This window comes from Metopolophium dirhodum, chromosome 3 (genome assembly GCF_019925205.1).
Source record: "Metopolophium dirhodum isolate CAU chromosome 3, ASM1992520v1, whole genome shotgun sequence".
In the NCBI taxonomy this organism is placed as follows: domain Eukaryota; kingdom Metazoa; phylum Arthropoda; class Insecta; order Hemiptera; family Aphididae; genus Metopolophium; species Metopolophium dirhodum.
The window spans coordinates 36467041-36493407 of record NC_083562.1 but is presented as its reverse complement, the minus strand read 5'-3'; the positions used below and the strand labels follow the sequence as shown (position 1 = coordinate 36493407).

Sequence of the window (26367 nt, the reverse complement as noted above, 5' to 3'; positions counted from 1 at the left end):
TTTTATTTTAGTGAAGAATATAGAAAACTACTTATGTGCGATATATTAGGTACATATTTACGGTAGGTATACATATTTTTTTAACATATTTTACATATGTTACGTTAGATTTAAATTATACATAGACCTAGCCATCTTAGTATTAATATATTATTATATAATACATACATCATATGTTGAAGACCATATTATGGCATATATGATAATAATATGAAAGCCGCAAGGTGTGAAACACTTTAATACACAACTTGTTGTTAGTTAACTAGGTATATAATATATTTCTAAAGTTATAGATTAATCTAAATTATTTTCAAAACTATTTAAAATGCAACACATAGGTATTTTAAATCTGCAAGGTCGGTTCGAGATAAACACTTCCACTTATCATTAAAAAAATACTTGATTGAGAATAAATATATATATTATAAGAAATATCATAATATAAGATTAATATTAATCTACGTTGGTATAATAGTATTTCTTTTTTTGTTAATAGTACGAACACATAATGATAAAATAACATTCAATTTACCAGGATAACTATATCTATTACTATACACCATACCATTTTCAAAATTTTTTGAATTGTTTTGAGCTGTTTACGGATATTTTTAGTTTTAAAAAATTTAAAATGTAATACAATATTCCTCATATAAGTTTGTCTTCCCTTATCAAAAACAAAATGTCTACCGAAAAGTCAAATCAAATTTTTACAACATATTGCATACTCACTTAATTTCTCATGAAGCGATTTTCTTAATTTGTTGTAATTTAAAAATATTATTTGTGGGTACTTGAAATTTCTCAAGTATATTATTATATACGAATATTAAAATAATGCAAATAATGCAAATAATATTAATTCAACTTACTGGCTACTGTATTTATTATAACAATATAAATATAATATAAAATAGCCTAGGCTAGTAGGCTGACAAACTATAATGGACTATTTACTATAATATTTAGCCATGCAAGAGATATATGAATCTGAATAACATTATGTTTATGTAAAGTACCTACTAAACTTGATAGATATAATTAACTATAATATAAGTATAATATTTTAATTTATCCTATTATTTTGTGTACAACCTTCTTTATGACTAAAACTTTTATAGTATGATTACCTAATAAGTATTCTATTTCTTCTATATAAATATAATTTGTGTCCCAAAACAATAACAATATTATAATATTTCAATCCAAATTTAAAGTCTTGAAAGAACCTTCAACGCCAAAATAGTCACTTTCCGTCTTTGGTTTACCCGGACGTTTTTGTTCATCTACTCTGTAGTTTTCTTCTTCTAAGAACCATTTTCTCATTGCTTTGACTTTGTCAAATGTATCATCTAATTTCATACAAAAGACAATTTAGTATAGCCATGTACCTATGATACTATTGTTTTGTAGGTATTTTTATCAAATCAATAAATTATAGACCCACCGCTTAAATTTTGTAGAGTTTGTCCACTTCCTCCGATCTCAATTGGCATTATTTCTTTTGGTATATAATCAAATATCGTTTCGGAATCTGCAGCCGAGTGGTAGTACAACTGAAATAAAACATAATTATATATTAATGCACTGTAAAATATATTTTTAGTACTATAACATTATATAGTGTAAACAATAATAAAAATATTATAAAAAAAAAGTGAATTACTTTCTCGGATAATTCTTTTTTCATAAAAGGTTTCGTCATACTAGTTATCATGTCAATAAACGGAACTGTGTTTATTGTATGAATAGCTTGTAGACGAGCCGGTAATCCATCCTAAAATTAAAATAGTTAATTAGGCTCGTTAAATAAGTACGTAGGGAAATTCAAATTCCAAAATAATGCTTCTAATATAGTCGTACTTGCAAGAAATACACGTATTTTTTCATCATATTGATACCAAGACGACCGACGTGACTAAGACTAAAACCTTTCATGTCATAAATAATTATAAGTCCGTTGAAAGTTCCTGAAGTCATTAGCAACATATCGATCACCATGCTGAGTGCTTTAATGAAATCAGATAAAACAAACAATTCTGCCTCTACTCGTTTTGCGTATATAAATATAACTTTGCAACCATCTGGAGTTGATCCCGGCAATGCACTAAACGATCTAAGGAGTAATGAACTTCTGAGTAAATAATCATTTTACACTATATTGTAATAAATAATATGTTTTTGTTTTACATAGTTTTAAATGCTTCTAACACAGATTTTACATCGGTATCTCGTTTTGTGAATAATTCGGGCGAATGAGTGCGAAGAGTGAAATACGACTCTATAGTTACTTTAGTCGGTTCCAATCGATAAAAACAGCTGTGAAAAAATAGCACGAGGAGTTCATCTGAAAATATTTTAATTATTTTAATGGTACGTCAACATTAAAACGTATCTATAAGTAATACGATAAATTATACAAAGCTGCAAAAATATTATTTAATATTACGTGTACATAATATATTATCATGGTGACATAGTATACCGTGTACGCAATAACTGTACACGACTTTTAAATATATAGATAAATAAAAGTGGGTCGGACACAAACTACAAAACTGTACCTTAAGTGTTAGCGTCACACTTGTCTCGCATCGCTCGCCTTAGCAGGCCAAATTAATTGTTGTGGTGTAATTATTGTAAATTAAAAATCTACAGTTAATGCAATAAATAATAGTGGCATATCAAAACATATTATATATTATAAATTAAAAGCACACGTCACTTATATTATAAGATACTAAGATGTATACCACATGTAATCTAGAAATTCATATAGGTAACTACCGAGTCTTTAGCTTTTAAATCTAATGAACGTTTCATTTAAATACCATTCAAGTTTTCTAAATTGTTTATGTTTTGTTAACATTTCAAAGTTAAGCCAGCCAGCGATAGAATATAAATTAATTATAATTCATAATTATTGTAAAAATTAATGATGACAGATGAGTGATGACTTTTGAACATTTTTATTTATCATCAAACTTTTGTGACATAGGTACCTAGGTTAAAAAAATATTCGAAAGCAATGCGAAAACATTTCCCACCTGGTCTCACGTTTGAAACAGGAAAAAAAAGATTAAAAACATGTAGATATATAATATTATAACATCATTAATCTTTTTGACATATAATTTTTGAATCGAAGAAAAATATCAAATAAGTACCTATTATTAGTGTTATATTATTATAAATTATATTTCGTGGCCTAAATTGAAAACATTTTTCATGTCACCTATATAAATGCATAATATATTACAATACAGGACAAATAATATAATGCGTATCACAGAGATTTCTATGATACAATAAATAGGTACTTGCCTGTAACGATTGGAAGGTGTGGTTGTTTGGATATCCATTCTCTGAGATGATTTAAATCTTCTTCATTAAGTTCTGGGTTTTTTTTAAATTCATCTGGAACGTTAAAAAAATTCATGTTTTACAGGATTATACTACCAAAAGTTCTAAATAAGTACACAATGCTACAATAGTACTAAATTATTTTTCAATTACCTTTTCGTTATATACTCAATATGGTGGACAGTAATTACAGACAACAATAAATATTATTTACAATTGAATACACGGGAAAAGCCTTGGAAGTTCCGTTGCTTGTGACATATACTATTATTATAAATACAGGGAAATCATCACTAGTCACACTTTTATAACAAAATAGGTAGCCATATATATTAATATAAACCGCGATTCACAACCGGATTATCCTTTTTTCTTCAATATTAGGTAGTTATTCAAAAAAGGATTTTTGGAATTTTTAAATATACTATTTAGACTATATTTTCAATTACTTGAGATTCTTTTTTACTACTTGGGTTGTCATGTGGAGATACAAAATGCTATTTTTCAAACAAGAATCCACTTCTTTATTAGGTACACATTATTCAGTGCATAATTTTTTCTAAAATATTCTGACGCATTAAAATTAAAATTCGAACACACAATTGTTGAGTTATTCAGTTGACTTTGTATTCCAAGGTCTAAGGATAATAGTGACATGCCTTACACAATAACGGGTTTGGAATATACAATGGAGGCTATGGACGCAATACCTAGTAATTAAACATTTTTAGTAATATTAATCCATCAACATTTATAAAAATGATCCAAATTCTAAGTATAATAAATACTAGATCCAATATAAGTATATAACAAATATTTTATACTTTTGTAAAACCATTTATAAGCCTTGTTATAATCATTTATATTCTTAATATAAACATTTCGATAATTGAGAAACTACAAATTAGAATTAGACATTTAAAAAAAAAATTATCCCCCCAAAAATGTATAGTATAAAGGGACCCCTCTCTCATTTGTTCTCATTTGAAAAACAGAAGTTTGTATCGCCACAGGACTCTCCTTATGTTATCCAAAAAGTGTTAAACTTGATCTTTTATAAATTATTGTGGTACCCTAAATAAATTAAATTGCTAAACCACGAAGTATGAAATGATCTACCTACTTTAAAACTATATTTTATATTAGGTATGAGGTATGGCAGTATGTGTATACAATACAAATAACAGTTCATAACTAGCCTATACAATTACTATAGACTATATAGTATTAGAGTATAGAGTGATGATTAATCAGAACAGCTTTTAAATAATAAATATTATATGGCACTATTGACGATGCACTATGCACAAGGTATAAAATAATAAATAATATTATAACATTATAAACTTATATGTGTTTCCCATAAATTTTAAAATTTAAAAACTTCATAATATAATATATATACAATGTTTAATATTATTCATTCTAGATAATATTATATTTTATTATATTATATTAAAAAAAGTGAATGATAATATTATTCTCACCATGCGTATCCATATGGATGTTAGATATTGATATTAATACAAATTAGATACCTAAGTTCTGTTTATCGAGTCTCTAAGTTGATGATATGATCTAAGAGCTCTACTTGGTATAATAACTTGATCGGCTAATTAATCGTCATATCATTATTAAAAATATAGGTATTTAAAAATTCAAATAAAAGAAACATTACTAAATTAAATATAGGTACCTACATGCTTATTATTTTTCGTTTTTATTAATTTTATATAAAATATTATATAAGTATAATATAATTAGTAAATTTCAATTATAATAATATTATGGGTAAATTTTGTAATCGGATGAACTCACGAAGAAAATTGTATTTCTAATCTGTAACCATTTACATTAGTCCAACCCTGTATTAATTGATGTAACATACTAGGTATAATATAACATCTGCAATAGATAATAATATATACGTTATTTAATTTGTATAATAACAGACGCGACCTTGTATGTGTAGAAATTATGATTACTATCCACGACTAATTTTACACTGCACATTAATAAATCTGTAATGAGTATGTAGCCATGTAGGTAATACTGTAGTAGGTGCTTAGTTCCAACTACAATAAATAGTTAAACAATATTACAGGACATGCGTGTTTGGTATTATTTTCTACCCCTGTAATAGGAATAACTAGACTTGGTAGTAATAATCAATATATAAAATATCTTACTTAAGTAAAATATCATTCCATCATGGGAATGTTTTTATTTTTATTAATTAATAGTTTCTACAAATATCTACAAAAAAAATAGTACTTCAATAATAATATAATATTTGGACAATAAGTTAATGAATTCTTGATATGAGATGATCGTCGAATGGTATAATTACGTAATCATTTAGCTTTTTACCAACTGAATAAAGCTTGCACGTACCTATAAAAGAATATCAATTTTTGTGCCTATATTAATATATTTTTTTTATCTTAATATATAGATATTCGAATAGAAGTATCAAGTAACTTTGAGTTAACGAATTTTCGTTTAAAATGATATCTAATTAATTATAAGCTACAATATAGAATATCGATCCATAAATGAAATGAAATGTTTGAATGAATAATAAATGGATACAATATATAATAGATTAAACAACACTAGTAATATTAAGTCTATGAAACTACTAATATTATAATATAGGTACTAAACTAGTAACTGATTATGGAGACATAAAGAAGAGCTTATCTGTATATATAAAACAGTAACTTGATTGACTGATGTATCAATGCACAGCCCAAACCACTGGAGGAATCTGGCTGAAATTCGGCATGCAGAATGCAGATAGCTAAAATTATGACGTAGACACCCACTAAGCAAGGATTTTTGAACATTTGCCGGGTAAAAAGGTTAGAAGAATAAATCAAATTAATATAGGTAAGGTACCTATGCTATATTTTATTTATCACCCACCTCGCTGGGTCCGCAATCTACGGCAGATTGCCTACCTGATAATATACCGTTTGCATAACCACAAGCGAGTCTCACGGGAAACGCCACGCGAGATGGTTAAAAATTAAAATATATTATGATTTTGCTTCTATAGCGAAACAAAGGAGTTAATTAATCACAATTTTGTATCATATTTTATGATTGTAGGACTGTAGGTACCAAGTTTGTTCCAAGTTCACAAGTTCACTCGTATGATGGTAAATTTTACATTTCAAGTATAAATGAATGCCAGTGTTTATTGAATACCGACCGCTTCTAAGGGCTTAAGTATAGCCGTATAGGCAATATTTTAAACATTTTTTTGTGGTGTAAATGTGTGTGTAGGGTGAGTGATCACAGGGCGCAAATTTGAATATAAACAAATCAAACAATTTAAGGGGCCTTGCTACGGCCATTAATTTTAGCTTAAAAGATCTTAGGTTATGATAATATTAGAGACAACGTAAACGTCCGATTTTGAATCTGAACAAAAAATTTAATTCTACAGAAAATTGTCTATAGATCGTACGAAAACTTGGTAAAATATAAATCTTATATTATTGTGAGCACTGAAGTGTAGAAAACTTGAATCATAACTAAAATTAAAAACGGAATATGTTTCGTACAATTCACAGACATTTTTCTGCCAAATAAAAATATTTTTTCAGAATCAAAATCTGACAATGTTAGTAATAACATCACTGTAGATTATAGTCTATAATTTACCGCGATTAACATTAATTTTGTCAAAACAAAATAAGAAAGTTGTAAAATTCTTATAGTTAATTTTATATTTTTATCGAGTTTTAAACTTTTTCATGAGCGTACGAGAGTGGTACCTGCATTGAATTTCATTCATATCAATATATAATAATCATTTACAACCAACACATAGACCAAAGGTGGCTAAGGAGAGATTACAAATTGCCCCTTAATAGGTTAGGTTAATAGACTTAACTTTTTGCCCCTTAAAGAAAAATGCTTTTTTTTAACATTATTTAGTACTATAAAAAACTAACAACTACAACTACATGAACTAAACAAACGAGAAGAACAGTAAGTTATTACCGTATATAATATTACTAACAAGAGTTTTATTGGACTAGTCTGTATTTCGATGTCGAAACTCTAACCTATCTTATCTTTTTTTTGTTACGGTCTCTATACGATTAACAAGTGATTAAACAAATTTTAAATTGGCAAAATAATAATGGTTATTGTCAATATTATATATTTAAAAATAGGTAAATATTTAATAATAAGAAGAAATATCAAATATGCCACTTATTAGTAAAATATTTAAAAATCTTACGGGGATTCGGTAGCGACCGTTTTTAAGGATTTCAATGTAGGCAATTTTCTTGCATGTAGTTCTTGTGAATGGGTGCGTAGTATAATATTATAATAATAATATAGTGTGAGTGACTGTGATTGATATACATCAATCCTTTGCCCTAACCTATTTATTCGATAACATTTTTGTAATCATATTATTGAAATTCGTAACAAAATTTATTTGAAAACATCTTTCTTACTTTTAGATTTTGAGCGGAGAGATACCTAATATATATGTTATGTTCCCACCAATGTTTTGTGCATAATTATACGTATTTTATAAAAATATTAAATTAAAAAAAAAATGAAAACAAAAATAATGTTGTTTTTATTTTGAATTGTTAATAATTATTAATTAGTATTCTATAGGTTAATTATTATGAGTTCGAATTCACAAGGTATGAAAAAAATATTTTCAATAAATTTAATTTTTTAACAAATTAATAGTATAAACGCTACTAAAAGTGTATATCAAGTTATGAGTATAATGTATGACATATATTATTATGTAAAATAAACATAAAACATGATGATTTGAATACATTCTGTATTTCTTTAGCTATAATACCTACGTATTATAATATCATAATATCGACATATTATAAGTTTTTATATTAACTCTAATCTTTATATTCAAAGTTATAAGTACGTCGGCAATCGTTACATTAAAGAGAACAATAGGTATTTTGTAATATTTTAAAAATTGTTTAAATATTAATAAATATAGAAATTATTAAAGTGAAAATTACTATACAAATGCATCTCTATAAATAAAACAAAAATTTGTGTAATCACAATATTATGAATGTTCAGAATGAAAATAATACAGTGTCTAGTAGAGCTCTGCACGGTCCGTTTTCTTATAGACCGGATAAAATAAAAATAACCTAACCGGACCGATAAAATAAAAATTAAGCCAGACCAGACCGGACTGATTTATTTTAACAAAGACCAGGACCGGCCTGATACATTTTAACAAAGACTAGGAACGGACTGGACCAGACCAGGCCGATAAAATAAAAATGAAGCCAGACCGAACGATTATTTCATTATGATAATGATTTTTATTTTTCAACGTACCTAATATAAATTATATTATTAAATTAACGTTCAAAATGCAGATCTCAATTATAGACCGGACAATATATATATACCTAATATAAATTTTAAGGCGGACTGGACTGGACCATTTTATTTATAAGGATCAAACCGAACCGGAACATTTTTTTTTTTAGACGAAGAGACCGAACTGGACTGAACCACATTAAATTATAATACACAAAGACCGAAAAAAACCGGACTGGTCTAGACCAGACCGTGCAGAACTCTAGTGTCTACTTGTATTGGTACTTTAGAGTTACTGATCTATGATAATGTAGGTACCTATCAAAATAAATAATATTATTAACCACCAATAATATTGTACTAGTATGTGTCCGCTTGGCATGTATCAAATAAAAATAAAATAATATTATATTTGAATTCAATATTAATTATACATTTTTATTTTATCAATTAAGAGATGAAATAAAAGTGAGTAACATTTCCATAATCAAATCAATTGAATGTTTTCCTATTTAATACTGTTCGTACTAACTGTTCGTAGTGTCAAATGTCAATTTTGAAAATGCAATATAATAATATTCGGTGTAAGTAAAGCATAAAATATACCTATTATAAATTATTACAGATAGATAATGTGTGGAAACTTACTGGATTTAAACTGATAATAAAAAACCAATACGTGATTGGAAAAATTCGTCTCTGTGATTGACAACGACAGCAACCGTTCGGAAAGTGACCAAAATACCTCGAATTCAGAACGACGCTGTTTGGTTAAACTTTGACTTATCAACATCGCGGGTGGTTTACTACGACGACCGTATAGACACGCAGATTGTGTTTGTACTTTTATTTTCGGTTTTCTGAGAAACGCATTGGTCGTATTGGCTTAAGACAGAGGAGTACCGAAGTCCGCGAAGAGGTGATGAAATAATATTTCGCGTAGTGAACGGTAGGTCTTTTGCACACTCGGTGCTGTTGTTTTCAAGTTCTCGAAACAGCCACCTATATGAGAACAACGGTTTTGACCTTTTACCGCGTTTGGTCGTTGAGTTAGAGAAAGGAAAACGGGTGTACTTACCACCGGTCACCAGTGTTTGGCCGGTGAGCGTTTACTAGTCGGTACGGTAAAGGATTTATAAAGGATGTGGCCGTGAATTTTGGGTTAAATCCTAGTCAAACTTTATATTTATTTAACATTTTTATTTTTAATTTTCTTATTATTTATTTATTATTATAGTAATTATTACAGTATTATTTACGATGTCGGAATCTGGAGATGACTCGTCGGCGTCTACCATCGCCTCACCACAATGTTCGCTACACTCCTCGATAAATTCCTCACAAGCTTCTTCAACAGCGTCATCACAAGCTTCCTCACCACCATCATCACCGACCGTAGTGTTGTCTAAATCGCCGATCAAAAAGGACTTAACCGTCAAGAGGCCTACACTGGCCCATCCGTCGACTGCTGTCATGGTGACCACGGCCATTAAATCGTTGAAGGATAAAAAGGGGTCTACTTTGCCCTCGATTAAGAAATATATGGCCATCAACTATCAAGTGGATTCGGCCAAGTTTGCCCCATACATCCGCAGGTATTTGAAGTCAGCCATCACCAAGGGTGAGTTGATTCAGACAAACGGTACCGGTGCCAACGGCAACTTTAAACTGCCAGCTGCCGAGAAAAAACCCGTTAAAAAAGAAAAAAAACCCGTCGCTAAGAAGCAAGCGGGTGTTCTCGTCAAGAAGAAACCGGAAGCGAAAAAACCGATCGCCAAGAAGACACCCACGGCGACATCAGGAAAGCGGAGGTCTATCGAGGGGGTGACGACGACGACGTCCACCACTACGGCTGTTTCAAAAGCTAAGAAACCAAAGAAAGTTCCAACGGACGTTGTCAAACCGAAAGCCAAGAAGACAGTTGAGGTGGCCGCCAAGGCTTCTCCGGCCAAACCAAAAATATCGAAACCTGTCGCCAAGAAAGCTTCGACGAAAAAAGTAGCGCCCAAAAAAAAGTAAAATAGGTATAATATTATTGTAAGAGTTAAAGCAATTTAATTTAAAAAAAGGTCCTTATTAGGACCACCAATTTAATTAATTCTTTCTTTATATTCATTCTTTTATTGTCATATGGTTTTTTTGGGAGGGGGTTGGGATGTTGTGGCTATGTGATCCGCGGCCCCACGGCAGCTGTTACGGAGGGACGTCGCTTCCCGCGGCGGCTTACTTGTGGGCGCTGTTGGAGAGCGGTGAAAACAGCTGTTGAAGATGGCAGGTTCGTGGTGTGAACCGTGGGCGCTGATGCCCTGTTGAGAGCGGTGGTGAGGACGGCTGTTTTAAGGAGCTACGGCTGAACACTGGCTGCAAAGTGTTGACAGGTTGACTGTTAACTGGATAGTGGGATGATACAGTGCCACTCTAACCCTACCCACTATCATGGGTAGGCCAACAATTTTAAAATAATCACCCTCACAAACTTTCATCCACTAGTAGAGGCAAAAGCCTGGTATAGTTAACGGCATACCCACCCCTTCAAAGCAAAGCAAAAACAGTGCCGCTCGGTCACCACGCGCTTTTTGTATGATGGGTTTTGATGTGTTTTTTGAATTTGAGGTTGTAGTTAAGGGTCACTCCGAGGTATTTTGCGTGGCAGGTTCTTTCCAGACACTGGTTATGTATGGTAAGTATAATTCATATTGTAATTTTGGGTGTGAGGCCTCACGTCAGACCGGCGTATGATAGAATAGGTTTAATATACAGTTGCAGTATATTAAGTTTTGATTTGATAGGAATGGGACTGGAGCTGTTTAGGATCGCGTACAGCATTCCGCGGACGGCGGTGGCTTTATGGTGGTTGACTTTAAATGCGCTCAGAACGTGAGATTTCGATCCAGGGTTACGCCAAGGTAATTTGATGTAGGAGGCCAGGGGATTCGGTGACCGTTTAGGTTCAGATGATGTGAAGCAAAATTGTTAGGACCGTTGAACATGACAGCAACCGTTTTTTGAGCGTTGATGTTGAGACGCCATTTGTCACACCAGGCTAGTGATACGTTTAATTGTTTTTGCAGTTGTATGGCTGCTCTTTTTGGGTTTTTATTCGAGGTGGTGAACATAGTGTCGTCGGCGAATTGGTAAAGCCGAGCGTTTTGGTTGAGGGGGACATCATTCGTGTAGGCCAAGTAGAGTGTCGGTGAGAGACATGAGCCTTGCGGTACACCTGAAGGACCGGCCTGCTACTAGATATAGTGGTGTTTAGGCTTACCGAGAAAGTACGGTCTGTAAGGAATGAGTTTATTATATTTAGTAGTGAGGTAGGGGTGCCTAAGGTATGGAGCTTGTACAATAAGACTGTGCGTGCCAGACTGCTTTTTCGACGTTCAGAAAGACGGTGGCTGTGCGCAATTTACTGCCAATTGGTCAATTAGGCTGACGAGCTGGTGGGTTGTGGTCGGAAAGTGAATTGTTCGTTTTTAATTTTGGGACCAATTGCAGCGTTAAGTTTTGCCAATACAAAGCGTTCAAAGATTTTTGAGAGGGAGGATAGTAACGCAATAGGGCGGTAGTTGACTGGATGTCGGTGATTCATTCCTGGTTTGGGGATAGTGATGACAATAGCATGCTTCCAAGACGTTGGGAAGTGGCCAATTCTTAGGCATCCGTTAAAGATGTGGGTGAGTAGCAAAACTGATTTCCTGGTTAAGAGTTTTATGGCTGTGTTAGTGATGGAGTCTGCGCCGTGTGCTTTGCGATTGGGGATTTGGTTGATTATTTGTTAAACGATGCCAGGTGACGTGTAACAAATAGTTTGGGGGGAAGTACGAAGGGAGTGGATGAAGGTAGTGACTTCTGGTATAACAGGGTCTGTCTGTAGTTGTCTTGAATTGGTGTTCGTACGTGTCAGTAAATAATTCAACATTTTCTTCATCCATGGCCATTTGGGCCAATCAGCGGATGGACCGCAGGGGTTTTGTTAAGGAGTTTTTTTATTTAACTTATAAATTGAACCGTCTTGGGCGTCCAGAGTATCGAGGAAATTATTCCATTCGTCGGAGCGGTGTGTCTTGAGGATAAGACGTAAGAATTTGATCTTACTGTTGAGACGGCGTTTAACCAATGGATCACGAAAACGTTGCCATTCGCAACAAGACGGTTTTTTAATTCGATTTCCTCGACTATTTCGGGGGGTAGAGCGGTTTTGAACGTTCGATTATTTTTTATGTATTTGCTGTTAATAACAGAGGTTATAATGCTGGTGTTAAAACGGTCGAGAACCGCGTAGATGTCCCGGGGCGTTCTGATTGGCGGGTTAGTCGACGGAGATAGGGAACCAACTGTGGCCATGTATTTATTCCAGTTGACGCATCTTGAAGGTTAATGGTGGCGAAGAGGTGATTAGTTCACAACTTCCTTACTTGGTAGGACGGCTTTTTGCCTTTGCTAGTAGCTGGATGTCAAGTGGAATTTGCAAATTAAGGATTTTTTTTTTTGCATATATTAACTTATTGCCCATAATTTTACTCTAGGTCGTTGTTTATGTCTAGAGGCTTGTGATTGATGGGAAGTCTGGCCAATATTCTTTATATGGGTGTACTGAGAAGTTGAGATACGGTGGAAGGTTGCTAAGGCATACTTTTTGATTAAGTGCTTGATAGGGATTAGTTCACAATGCTTTGCTTTGCTTTGAAAGGGATGGCTATGCCGTTTACTATTCCAGGCTTATGCCTCTACTAGTGGATGGAAATTTGGAAGAAATGGTTCACAATTTACAAAAAAAAAAATATATTTGCACAGCACCGTACCGACTATTAAACGAGTTACGACTGAGTTTGTTCACTGAGTATGACCTCGGTTATTTTGTTATTTTCCAATTGAAACGTTGCATTTTTTTCGGTGAAACTCAACTTGTTTGACTCATCACACTATTCTGAACGTAATAGTTCATGCGATTTGGCTCCAGAACCCGTTGTTTGCAAAATATAAGTTTCAACACATGTGATCGATTTTTGGTACATGCTAGTCGCTTGCTATTTTGAGGGGAAATAGTTTTCATATACCTACATATTAAAATCGATCATGTTCATAAATCATTAAGAGTTTTCCAACGGTCTGGTGGGACCCGTAAAGAATTTGGTATACCCTAGTCAAATGCTCGTATCCAACATCGAGGTGTTTGTAGTCTTTTAAAACTAACGTTTTTCGTAACTGTATTGAAGTGTTAAATTATCAAATAACATGGCATAACTTTTTAATTCTGATACACGTAAGGTATTTTTAACAATTTATTTCATATTATATTTAATATTATATTGTACGAGGTAGTTTAAAAAAGACGCATGTAACCTATACACTTTGAACGTTGATTTCTGAAACAATTAATTATTTGTAGAACCATTAATTTGTAGGTATTTATTTTAACTTAATAATATTTACCCTGAATGATTTGGAAATAAACAACTATTAGCATTAAATGTTGGCAGTGATTTTATGTCATGTAACAAATTATCTACAATGTATTATTAATCTTATACCGTATTCAAGCCCGGATCAATTGGGCCCCAATTTATTATTAACTTCATAATAATCGTTACATATTAACGACTTTATATTATTGTATAATTTTTTATAATACAAAAAATATACTGGTTGTATCATATTATGTCATTGTACGCGGTTTTTTTTTTTAAACTATGGTCTTCTAAAGTTTAGTTTAATATGCATTAATACTTTTAACTGAAATACCTAATTTACAAAGCTACATATTTTTTTCTTATAACTACCTTTTTGTATACTTAAATAGTTAAATCGGTAATCTAAAATGCTAAAAAAAAAAAAAAACAAAATTGTTGACAAACATAGTTGATTATTTATAGTTATTTTTCTTGGTATAAAATGGAGAATAATATTATTTTATAATTATTAATAATAATTTACCTACTTACTTAAATAATAATTTTTTTTTTGAAAACTATTGGACGCGTTAAAAAAATATATTTTGGGGATAAAGATGGGCCCCGTGACCGTGCCCCTCTTGCCCCCTCCCAATAACCCGGGCTTATAACTAAATCGACTTTATTCAAAATATGGTAACCACTATTATTTTTGATGGATTATAATAAAACTTTTTTTCTGAATATTTTGAAAGTCGAATGATCAATTTTTGTTCCCAAGGTTAATAACTATGGTCCTCTAAAGTTTAGTTTAATATGCATTAATACTTTTAACTGAAATACTTAATTTACAAAGCTACATATTTTTTTCTTATAACTCCTTTTTTGTATACTTAAATAGTTAAATCGGTAATCTAAAATGCTCAAAAAAAAAAAAAACAAACAAAACTGTTGACAAACGTAGTTGATTATTTATAGTTATTTTTCTTGGTATAAAATGGAGAATAATATTATTTTATAATTATTAATAATAATTGACCTATTTACTTAAACAATAATTTTTTTTTTGAAAACTATTGGACGCGTTAAAAAAATATATTTTGGGGATAAAGATGGGCCCCGTGACCATGCCCCTCTTGCCCCCTCCCAATAACCCGGGCTTGACCGTATTACGCCTGTGAAATCGATTACTACTGAACGTATAGTAAATACTAAATCTTATAAATAATATAAATTGTAACTTTTTATAAGTTATAACGTAAATGTGTTTTATACATCCACTGAGTAACATATGCATCGGAAAAATTCACATTGCTAGTCACGGAACTGGATAATAAATCTACTTTAGGTAGGGCACTATAGAACTTTTTTGGTACCTTACTAAGGGGATTCCAATACAGTGTTTTTTTGTTTTTGTCTAACACCTGCGCCGCATCGGATTTTAAACGGTTTCTTTGCCAGACATATCAATTGATAAATTGATTAAATTCATAAAGGATTCTGAAAACCGATTTAAATTAGATGGTCAGGTACTCAAAAGTCCACTTTCCCATATTTTATCGCGTCATAGATGAATTGTAATGTTTGGTAAAAAACACGTCCACAATACCACGTCGTCCGTAGTTGCTAAAAACAAAAAACTAAGATATCGAATATTCGAATCTAACAATTAGTGTTCTTCTTGATGACATGTGGATAAGCAGTGTAATGAAAATATGATGGCCCTGAAAAGGGCCTTTTTAAGATGATAAAGCGAGTTTTGTGCAGAAGTTGACATGCCGTTATAGTTAATCCTCTTAACCACCGAAACCATACAAAGTACGACCTTGTCGCTTCAAGGCGTAGACGACGTCCATGGCGGTGACTGTCTTCCTTTTAGCGTGTTCGGTGTATGTGACGGCGTCGCGGATTACGTTTTCCAGGAACACTTTCAACACCCCGTGTTTCTTCGTAGATCAAACCAGAAATACGTTCCACTCCACCACGGCGAGCTAACCGACGAATAGCGGGCTTGGTAATTCCTGGGATGTTATCACGCAACACCTTACGATGACGTTTGGCGCCTCCTTTGCCAAGACCTTTTCCTCCTTTGCCGCGTCCCGTCATGTTTAGTTGAGTGTGACTGCGGTTCTTAACGCTGAACGTAGACTGATCCCGAAAATTTGCAATTTGCAATTTGCTTTGGTTGGGCGGCCAGTGGCCTATTAAGAGCACCAGGCTGACGCCTTTACACTCTATTTGAGGTGTTTCATGACAATTTTGGGTCTTTAGGATAGTGCTGACAAGTGAGGGTGGCGACTAAGCGATAGCCTGTATGCTAGTGATTTTGATAGATGTAGTGCCTCCTCTTTTAGAGGGTGAATGGAGGTAGAGTTCCGTACATTATTGTTGTTTACGAGATAGTGAGCGCCTGTTATAGTACGCAACGTCACATTTTGGAAGCCCTCGATTTTTCTCCATGTGTATGGACCAATGAGTTGTCTCCAAATTGGTGCGACATATAACAAAATTGGCCTGATATAGATTTTGTAGATTTTTATTCTGTTGGATAGTGGGACCGTACTGTTGCGGTTTAGGACAGGGTAGAGGGCCGCCCGGGCACCACGCGCCTTTTTGATGGTATTTTGGATGTGAAGCTAAGGTTTTGATTGAACGTGACTCCAAGATATTTTGCATTTTTGCTCCATTCGATGGTTTGGTTTTGAATAGTAAGTTTCATGTCAAGATTTTTATGTTGGGGCCCAAATAACACCGCTACCGTCTTTGAGACGTTTAATTTGAATCTCCATTTGGTAAGCCAATCTGTCGTAGTATTTAGCTGACGTTGTAGGGCCATAACTGCGTATTTATAATTACGGTTTCTGGCATATAGGAGAGTGTCATCGGCAAAGATCCCGAAAACTTTGCTTTGCTTTGCTTTGAAAGGGATGGCTATGCCGTTTACTATTCCAGGCTTATGCCTCTACTAGTGGATGGAAATTACATACTTACATTTATCATACTTACATCCGACTTCTAGGTAAAACACACCCTCCCCCAAATACTAAACGATCCCGAAAACATGAAAAGTCGTCTTATTCATATGTTTTACGACGCACGCACGGCCAATCAAAATGCTCGATCGGATTTCTCCCACTCATGAACTAACCGCAGTACTCCGACCAATGGTAGCGACGCATACGGTTCCGATTCGTGTATATATAAGAGTGTTTTTATTTTTTGTGTATCATTATCACATCCGAACAAGTCCTACACCACTCAACTTTTTGCCAGCTTCAGCAGCAGTTCCTCAAACAGCCGTATTCACCGCTTACAACAGGGCATCAGCGCCCACGGTTCACACCCGAACCGTAACTAAACAGCCGTTCTCACCGCTCTCAACAGGGCATCAGCGCCCACGGTTCACACCCGAACCGTCACCAAATCAGCCGTTCTCACGGCTTTCAACAGGGCACCAGCGCCAACAGCAAGCCGCAGCGGAAGCGACGTCTTCACCAACAGCCGTTTTCAACGCTCTCGACAGGGCACCAGCGCCCAAAACAAGCCGCCGCGGAAGCGACGTCCCTCCGTCATCAGCTGTCGTGAGGCCGCGCCCTCACATTGCCAGAGCATCCCCTCCCCAACATCCCACACCCACTGAAATGACCTGGAACAACAAACGAAGGAAGGTCGGAGACCCCTCGACCAAAGCACCTCCGAAAATACCAAAACAACGATCAACTCCCCCTTCCCCAATACAATCTAATTCCAGTACATCCGACTCTGAAACCATAAACTCTTTCTCCGACTCTAGCACCTCAACCCACCACTCCCTGTCATCACTTACTTCCGTACACTCAGTAAAAACTTCACTCTCAACCGCCCAAGTTCCGTCCAAAACTCCTTCAATCTCCAGACCTCCACCTATCATACTGAGTTCCGCTTCCTGGCGGAAGGCCGCGCCCACCATCTATTCACTCCAAAACTTGCAACCGAGCTCTCTATCAGCAAAATCCTCCGGCGACCGGGTAACCCTACGGGCAACCGATACCACCCAATTCCGCCTAATCCAAAAGACTGTATTACACCTAGGCACCGAATTCCACACTTTTTCTCTCCCCGAGGAACGCTCTGTAAAAATCGTTCTAAAGGGCATTCCAACCGATATATCTACTGATGAACTTAAAGACAAGCTAGTTACTCTAGGTTACTCCGTGTACTATGTCCGCCGCTTTGGCACCCCTGAAAAACCTATGCCGATATGTGTAGTGCACATCGCTGCTAATCCGACTGCTAAGGACATTTCTTCTGACAAACTTGTTTTACTTGCAAATCTCGGTTGAACCACTAAAACCTTCTGGACCCGCTCAATGCTTTTCAAGTCAACGTTTTGGCCATGGCTCTCGTAACTGCGGTCACCCACCTCGGTGTGTAAAATGCGCCGGAAACCACAATGCAATCGCCTGTCCAAAAACTCTCGAGCAACCCCCGACATGCTGCAACTGTGGTGGCCAACACACGGCGAACTTTCGTGGCTGCCCCCAATTCATGGCTCAGAAACAGCAGGTATCTCCAACTCCAACCCAAGACTTCGTTCAAAATAAATCCTCACACTCAACCTCAACCCCCCCTCCTCCACCACCTCACCCTAAACAAAACACTACATTGACATACTCCCCCAGATAGCAAAAAAATATTTTCTCAGTAATGAACATGATTATATAAATGTTCTTTTTCTCCATTTTTTTAATCAGAAAAATATAATATTATTTATATAATAATGGTTGGCCACCAAAGTTACATTATATTAACATTACTTAATATTATTATTATATTATTTTATAATAATATTATTATATTATCTTATAATAATATTTTTATATTATTCTCATAATTATATTTTTATATTGTTATTTATAATTTAACAATAAATTGTTAGTTTCTAAATAATAAATTTATATTTTTAATAAATGTATACTATAATATTAATTGTAAATAATTTTTTATTGAATTATAGCTGATAATAATAATTGTATCATATTATGTTAACTTTTTTCAATTATAATAATTAATAAACATTATTAAAGGAGTAATATTAGGATCAATAAGTATAACAATCAACAAATAATGTGTTCCTTTTAGTTAATATCCTTTTACTAAATAGGTACAAAATTTTGTAAGTTCCTCTTACAAAAAAAAATCTTTTTTAATTTACATGTATGTTTATGATGTATGTCATTACTGAGAATAATTATTACATTAAATCATACAATTGATATAGATATTATTAATTATCTGATAAGTCTTCTTGAGATGGCTCATTATATTTTCCCCGAAATTTAGCTCCAGCAATGAAAATTTTTATTGGTTGTTCTACATCAATTTTATCATATTTCTGGTATCTTTTCATTTGTTTTACAGAATCTAAATACACAAACATCATTAATATTATATTCATTGATAATATATATAAAGTAAAGTAATTTTTTATGTTACCAAATATAATGGAACATGATTTTAATGTTGAAAATATTTTCTTCTTTTTCTGTCCTTTGTAACTATATTCTTGCAATAAATTATCGTTGAAAAGATAACGCATCATTGATCTAATGGTACTTGGAAGTGTATTACGGACATATCGACTTAGTTCATTAACCTAAAAATATAATATTTTTGTCTTAGTTCAGCAAGTTTTAAGGAATAATATAATAACTGTTAAAATTATTTTATTTTTTTTTAATTTAAGTTCATTATTTATACCATTTGAGGTTTGAAGTTTGGATCAAAAATAAGTTTATCTTCAAATTTTTGAAGAGAGTCTTCATCTTTCAAAGGAAATTCATTGTTTATAATATATTGAAATTAATCTTTATCATGATTAGTGGCATCTTCATTACTGTATTCAGTTGTATTAGATCTGATATTTACTATAAGATTTTCCAGCTTATCAATTTTATCATGCAAAGATTTTACTTCATATTTTATGTTTAAAATGTTTCGGTTTAGTTTGTCAAAAATTTCTAAACAAAAAAATCAATAAAAATAATACATTGATAAAACAAAAAAATATTTGATTAAAAACACAAGACATATACTACATTAGGTATATATATATTATAATAGCTACTACAATACACTAATAATATAAGCATACCAATATTATCATTTGAAGTTGGAATCTTAGAATTAGATTGTAGTGGAGTACTTGTGATAGTAGCATTATTGATGGTTGAAACTTTAAATGGAGAGGATAATGTATGTATGATAGTAGTTTGGTCATCAGGTGTTTGTTCATTTTGATCTGAAATTAAAAACCACAATTTAGTAAGCTATTAAATTTATATATATTTTTTTAATATTCAGTCATAGAATTTAACATTATATATAGATATATAATAAACAGGCAAAATAATTTACTTACTGGCATTTTTAAGACATTTGTCAAAGTGAAGCTTCTTTCTGACGGGCTGTTGAGGCCATGTTAAGGGTATATTTTGAGGTTTCGTTGACTTTATTTGAGGAGATAATGATGTGCCTGAAATATATTTTAAATTATGCAAAAATAATATTATATTATACTATTTAATTTCATATAATACTAGCTACAGTCTAAGATTGAAATCTCTAACCTACGGCCCTACAAGTTTTCAAACTGGCCCACCAAGCTAATTGATGTTTTGAAAATATATTTATTTATTATTTGTTATAACATTTATTGTTTTTAATAAATTAATTAGGTACTAAAAATAATTTTTATATACTATAGATATCTCCAATTTCATTAACTCTTTCCTTATATCTAAATAATTTAAAAATGTTGGCCAAAATACAGAAGTACATCACAGATTTGGCCCGCCATATAAAAGTACCTATACAGGTACCTCTAGGTCTAAGATAATATGTAGAACTAATTGTAAATTAAAGAAGGTTATAATAAATTCATGGAAACTATCAGTTTTATAATCAAAAATCTGTACCATATTTAGATTACCTACTTATATAAATAAATTACACCTTAATTTTTGTAAATATATAATGTAGGTATACAAAAAAATAAGTATACCTATACAATTATTATTATTTTAGAGAGAACATTGAGAGACATTGTACAATGTTTAATTACCTAGTTATAACTAATAATTATATAAAACTCAAATAATATTATATATTACCTTGGTTGATTTTAGGTAAAGTATAGTGTGGATCAGTGTCACTATCGTCTAAAATTAAAAAAAAAAAAGTCATAAAAAAGTCATAAATAATTTCACTCGTAATTTCATTACAAACAATTAGTTTAAAAATTATTTTACCAAAAATATCACTTGAGCCTGGACTCCACAAACTTTTTTTGGATTGGACTTCTTGCTGACATACTCTTCTCTTTTGTTTGTTACCACTATGCTCTTTATTATTATCATTTTCATGAGATGATTCATTAGTAGATAAATCTGATGTTGTCTTGGCAATGTTGGCCTTTTCTTGAGCAATATTAAAATCCTCTACAGATAAAATATAAACAAACATTACAATACAGGGTTGTATGTAATAAAATTGGATTGTACACACATAAAAATATTCCCCAAATTGGAATACTAATACAGTATACAAATACGTAGTACTTATATATTATACCTAGTAATATAATAAATTCTACCATTCCTAAATGTTGTTGTTGTAATCTCTTGTAAAAATATTTTTCTTATTATTATTTAATATATAAAATTAGTTAGAAAATATAATGTGTATATATTATTATGTTACATAATATAATATGTGAAATGTATCTAAAATATAAATATTATTTTAAGATAAATAAGAACATAACTGAGTCATGAATGGCACAAGCATATTTATACAATTTATTTTTATCAAATTTAAATATTATATATAATGTATTTAACATACTTGTATCATTCCCTAATTTTCGACCTTTCAAATATCTAAATTCTTTTAAATTTGGAGACAATTGTTGATCTATGCATTGTTTTAAATTTCTTTTAGGCCATGCACAGACTCCACTATCATACCATTTTGATGGAACAACCTCCACAGAATTGTCACGGAAAGCAATAATTGACCACATTTTAAATAATATAATACACTGAAATTACATAATAAATCTAATTATACAAACAATTTATATTACTATAAATAATCAGCTAAAACTAAAGGTATTTCACATTTCTAAATTGTTGTTAAAGTATTATCTATATAATAAAATAAAAAATATAAAAAGTGAATCAATCATTTCATGTAAAATAAGGAAAAAAAAATTAGTGAATTAATACTAATTTTATAAGATCTTATAATGAAATCACATCTTAATAAAACATAATAATATAATTAATAAAGGTTTTGTGTACATTATTCTCTTAAAAATAACTTGTGTCTTATATATAAATACTAATAGAACTAAATATATATTATTAGGTACTAAGAAGATATTTTTAAAAATACAGTAACATATTATAATATAGACTTAACAGTAGAATAAAAATAATTTAATTATGTTCTTGTTGAATGAATAATTGGAAAGGCAATTAGATTATCCTTATTTTGTTAAATGATAACTTTTTTTTTAATATTAAAGATGCTACAACAAATATAATTATTACATAATTTATCAACTACATACATATCTAACTTAGATGATTTTATAGGACTATTAAACATAACATATTTGTTTTTAAATTGTTTACATATTAAAATGACTTCATTTTTATTTTTATTATGTATTATATTAAAAACTTTTAAAATATTATCATCTTTAGTAAGCAAATAAGAGTCTGCATCAACATTTATCTTTATTTTCATAGATTCCAATACTATAGAGGTAAATTGATCCCCATCAAAATCGTTGAGTCCATTTTCTATTGTGGGTCCTCGTTTATGTGGTCCACCAAATTGATAAGAAGTTTTCTTTTGAGTTCCAACTGTAGATTTTAAACAACAGATTTCTCTATACCTTTTAACAATCTGCTGTAGAGGCTTATGAGGTTTATGAGGTTTTTTCAACATTCTCTTTAAGGATCCCATATAATTTTCAAAAGGGAATGCCGAACAGTTGTCAAGTGGGCCGAATTTTTCATAATCATCACAGATATGTGTTACACCATGTATATTATGGGATATAAGATGTGGACCATATATAATTTCAAAATTTTTCACAAAATTGTCCAGTAATTTTCTTGCAATGTGAATAAATTTAGATTTGTCAGGACTCAACAGTATAAACATTGCTATACTAAAACCAAAAAAATGTTTCCAGTGTTCATCAGTTAATACTGGTTTAGTAACAACAGTTCCAATATACAACAAGAATGTTCGAAACTCCGTTGCCTTCCAACGGTTAACTTCATCAAGCTTACGAGGTTTTCTGGCAAATTCGCATGGCATATTCACTTTGATATCTTCAATATTTTTTGATATTTGTTTAATTTTCCAAGAAGGATATCGAATATTAATTGGACCTTTTATCCATAACAAAATCAATTTTCGAACAACACCGAGACACACTAAATGCATGTAATCAAGCGAAAAACCAGTAACTACATCAAATGAAGGCAATGTAGATATAATAGATAAATTACCAACATGATGATCTTCATTGTTCATTGTAATATAATTTGCATGTGTTCTTTTTGGTGGACATCTTGAATCTGGAGTATAAGGGAAACACATTCTATTTAATAAATATTTTCCTTCGTTTTCGCATCTTGAGCATGAATAAAATCCTGAATGACCCTTCGTCTTCAATAAAAAAGACTTCGCCGGGGCATCACAGCAAAAGCCATCAATTTTCAAATTATAAACTTTGTTATTTATTAAAATTCCAGTATCTTTCAAAAGTTTAGCTTCATTAATAAATTCTTTCATAAATGCATTGCTATCGGCTGGTTTTTCTTTGCCACAATAAATACCGATTGGAAACACATTGTGGCTTTCTGGACGGATGTATGCCAGTATTGGCCAGAACTGTTCCGGGTTACTTTTAAATAATGGTAAGCCATCAACTCCTATCACAATGCAGATATCTGTCTCACCTTTTGACAATTCTGGGAAATTATTTTTGATTCCATTCAACAGACCAAAGTGGTAATATGTCCCTGGTTCAACAGTATCAAAACTACTATAGGAGTCAACAGATTTTGTATGCATTACAGTCCTAGAATCTTTAGGCAAAAATTCAAAACATTTATGTTGCTTTAATAAAACTAATAGTTTATTTAGGGCAGTTTGGGGTATATTAAAATCAACAGCCCACTGAGCAATCAATTTACGAAAAATAAATATTTGATCAGTTGTTTCATTTAATAAATCATCTTTTTCTTCTTCAGATTCTGACGAGGAGGATGAGAATAAGTATGATGTGTTAGTATCTAATTCGTTAAAAAATTCTAAAATGTAATCTTGATTTTGATTTCCTTCAGAATTTTGATTGACCAAAGATTCATTTATTATTTCATTAAATGCTGGTTGAGATACTGATGTATTAATACAAATATCAACGTTGGATTGAGAGTGTTCATCATTAATAAGTGTCTGCGACTCATTAAAAGAATGTGCATAATTATTCCTACTATTTTGTAATTCTTCTTGAATACGTCTTCGTTTAGACCGAGCACTCAAATTTGATTCCTTATTAAAACTCATAGTTACTAAAAATAGATATAAAAATACAACATAATATGCGACGCCGGTCTTACTACTCCGTAAAATTTGGAACTTTGCAGCTCAAATATATAATATGGAGAGTGAAAATTAATCGAGTTTCTACTGTACCTACAACCTAGTTACATTTAATTGTATTTGGAAATATGAAATATCATACAATTAAAAATGGTAGGTATTCATGTAATTACTTACCAAAGGAAGTCGGAAGATATTATTCAATATTGAAGTCTGAAGATCGCCCAAAACATCGACACTCGCATTAACTGCACACAGCAAAGACAGATCGACAACAGTGAAGAGAGGTTATAAAATAAAACACGACTACACGAGCCGAAAAGTCACAAATCACGGTTTTATTGTTACTCTGATAAAAGAGGGTACATAGTTCATAATAGTATATACAATTCGTTATATTATGGTTTTCTGTAAACACGGAGGTGATACTATCGCCGTCGTCGGTCAACCACGGTTGCCGATGACTATCAGCCAATCACAGAACGCAATCAGTTGAGCCTACCTTGCGTAAGTGAGCGTACCTTGCCGAATGGAATAACAGCTGTTTGCGCGTATTTTCCGTTTTCCCTCGGGCGGCTTTGGGTGGCCGTGATATGGTATAGGGGAAATATGGGAAACGGCGTTCCCCACCCGCTATTTGTCGGACCTCGTCGGGCCTGGTATCCCTGGATTCGTCTCATCAAGCGGCGTGCGACGAGCCATCGCGCGCGGACGTACGCCTTACCGTTCGCCCGCCAGACTTCCAGATGCGAGGGTTCCGGAAAAGCGAGTTTTCTCGGTGCCCGAGGTCCCTAGCTCGACGCGCGTTACACGGAACGTTGTGGGAGGGCAAGGTCAATTTTAATCGGGCACAGTTGAAAAGAACGCTTTTTCAATAAAAAATTACATAGGTATTAATTCGTATTATATCTGGTGACGATAACATAGGTACACCAAACAGCACGCAAACGGTTTACCTACCTTCTTAGCACCCAAATTACTTGGTAAATATAAGGGTCTTACGCGTTTCAACCACTGAACCATATACACTTGTCGTACGTTGATAGAACAGTATTCAAAATTTAAAAGAATCGGCAAAAAACTCAATTCCAAAAAATTACGTAAAGCCAAAAAAAACGTGATATTTAGGTCGAAAAACACGAAAAAAATTAAATAAATGCCTGACATTTATAGTATTAGTTATGTCCAACTATTATTCTTATGCACCTATCGATTAACATTAATGAATAACAAACTAGCTACACGGCTACTAAAATAAGTTCAAAACATTTATTACTTGATACGTTACACAGATACGTATACCATAAGGATACGCCTGGTCATACAAATAATAACGTAATTAGTTTTTAAACTTTTTGCTACTACGATTGCGGGTGAAATAAAGGTTGTACGTACTCGAACCATAGAGCCTTTTCGAATCCCCGTACGCCAAACAGTCAGATTCTTGAGTTCGGTAGCGATCTACGGGAAAAAAAAATCCAAAAACCAGGCGAATACTTAATTTTCCAAGTAGGTACAAAAAACACTCTAAAAATTGCCCCCCGAATCAAATGTCGGCTCAACTCGATCTCGGTTCCAATCGTTCCGACGTAAAGTGCTC

At 32.4% G+C, this 26367-nt stretch overlaps 3 protein-coding genes and 1 pseudogene across 3 annotated transcripts; 1 reads left to right on the top strand and 3 right to left on the bottom strand.

Moving 5' to 3' along the window:
• LOC132941339 (alpha-tocopherol transfer protein-like) lies at nt 1-3470 on the bottom strand. Its single transcript, XM_061009354.1, has 6 exons — nt 3325-3470; nt 2191-2347; nt 1864-2116; nt 1667-1777; nt 1448-1556; nt 1-1352 (listed from the first exon to the last, which is right to left on the bottom strand). The coding sequence occupies exons 1-6, from the start codon at nt 3437-3439 to the stop codon at nt 1201-1203; spliced, it is 897 nt and encodes a 298-aa protein (XP_060865337.1). The 5' UTR covers nt 3440-3470; the 3' UTR covers nt 1-1200.
• Nucleotides 3471-9886: 6416 nt separating this feature from the next.
• On the top strand, nt 9887-10798 carry LOC132941164 (histone H1-like). Its single transcript, XM_061009102.1, has one exon. The coding sequence runs from the start codon at nt 9970-9972 to the stop codon at nt 10726-10728; it is 759 nt and encodes a 252-aa protein (XP_060865085.1). The 5' UTR covers nt 9887-9969; the 3' UTR covers nt 10729-10798.
• A 5097-nt stretch (nt 10799-15895) lies between these two features.
• Nucleotides 15896-16305, bottom strand: LOC132942039 (histone H4-like; annotated as a pseudogene).
• Nucleotides 16306-19605: 3300 nt separating this feature from the next.
• Nucleotides 19606-25026, bottom strand: LOC132942019 (uncharacterized). The gene is made up of 8 exons (XM_061010304.1): nt 24945-25026; nt 21984-22179; nt 21389-21577; nt 21251-21298; nt 20500-20613; nt 20233-20379; nt 19839-20098; nt 19606-19734 (listed from the first exon to the last, which is right to left on the bottom strand). The coding sequence occupies exons 2-7, from the start codon at nt 22159-22161 to the stop codon at nt 19941-19943; spliced, it is 834 nt and encodes a 277-aa protein (XP_060866287.1). The 5' UTR covers nt 22162-22179; nt 24945-25026; the 3' UTR covers nt 19606-19734; nt 19839-19940.
• Between the last annotated feature and the right edge of the window lie 1341 nt (nt 25027-26367).

Bases quoted from the DNA above. Each gene is read 5' to 3' on its own strand.
- LOC132941339 (XM_061009354.1), bottom strand. From the start codon at position 3,439: ATGAATTTTTTTAACGTTCCAGATGAATTTAAAAAAAACCCAGAACTT. The intron at 1,557-1,666 runs GTAATTCACTTT...GTTTTATTTCAG, and splicing joins AAAAAGAATTATCCGAGAAA to TTGTACTACCACTCGGCTGC. The intron at 1,353-1,447 runs GTGGGTCTATAA...GTATGAAATTAG, and splicing joins AACTCTACAAAATTTAAGCG to ATGATACATTTGACAAAGTC.
- LOC132941164 (XM_061009102.1), top strand. From the start codon at position 9,970: ATGTCGGAATCTGGAGATGACTCGTCGGCGTCTACCATCGCCTCACCA.
- LOC132942019 (XM_061010304.1), bottom strand. From the start codon at position 22,161: ATGTGGTCAATTATTGCTTTCCGTGACAATTCTGTGGAGGTTGTTCCA. The intron at 21,578-21,983 runs GTATGTTAAATA...TTTTATCTGTAG, and splicing joins AAAATTAGGGAATGATACAA to AGGATTTTAATATTGCTCAA. The intron at 20,380-20,499 runs GTAAGTAAATTA...TTTTAATTTCAG, and splicing joins CAAATGTCTTAAAAATGCCA to ATCAAAATGAACAAACACCT.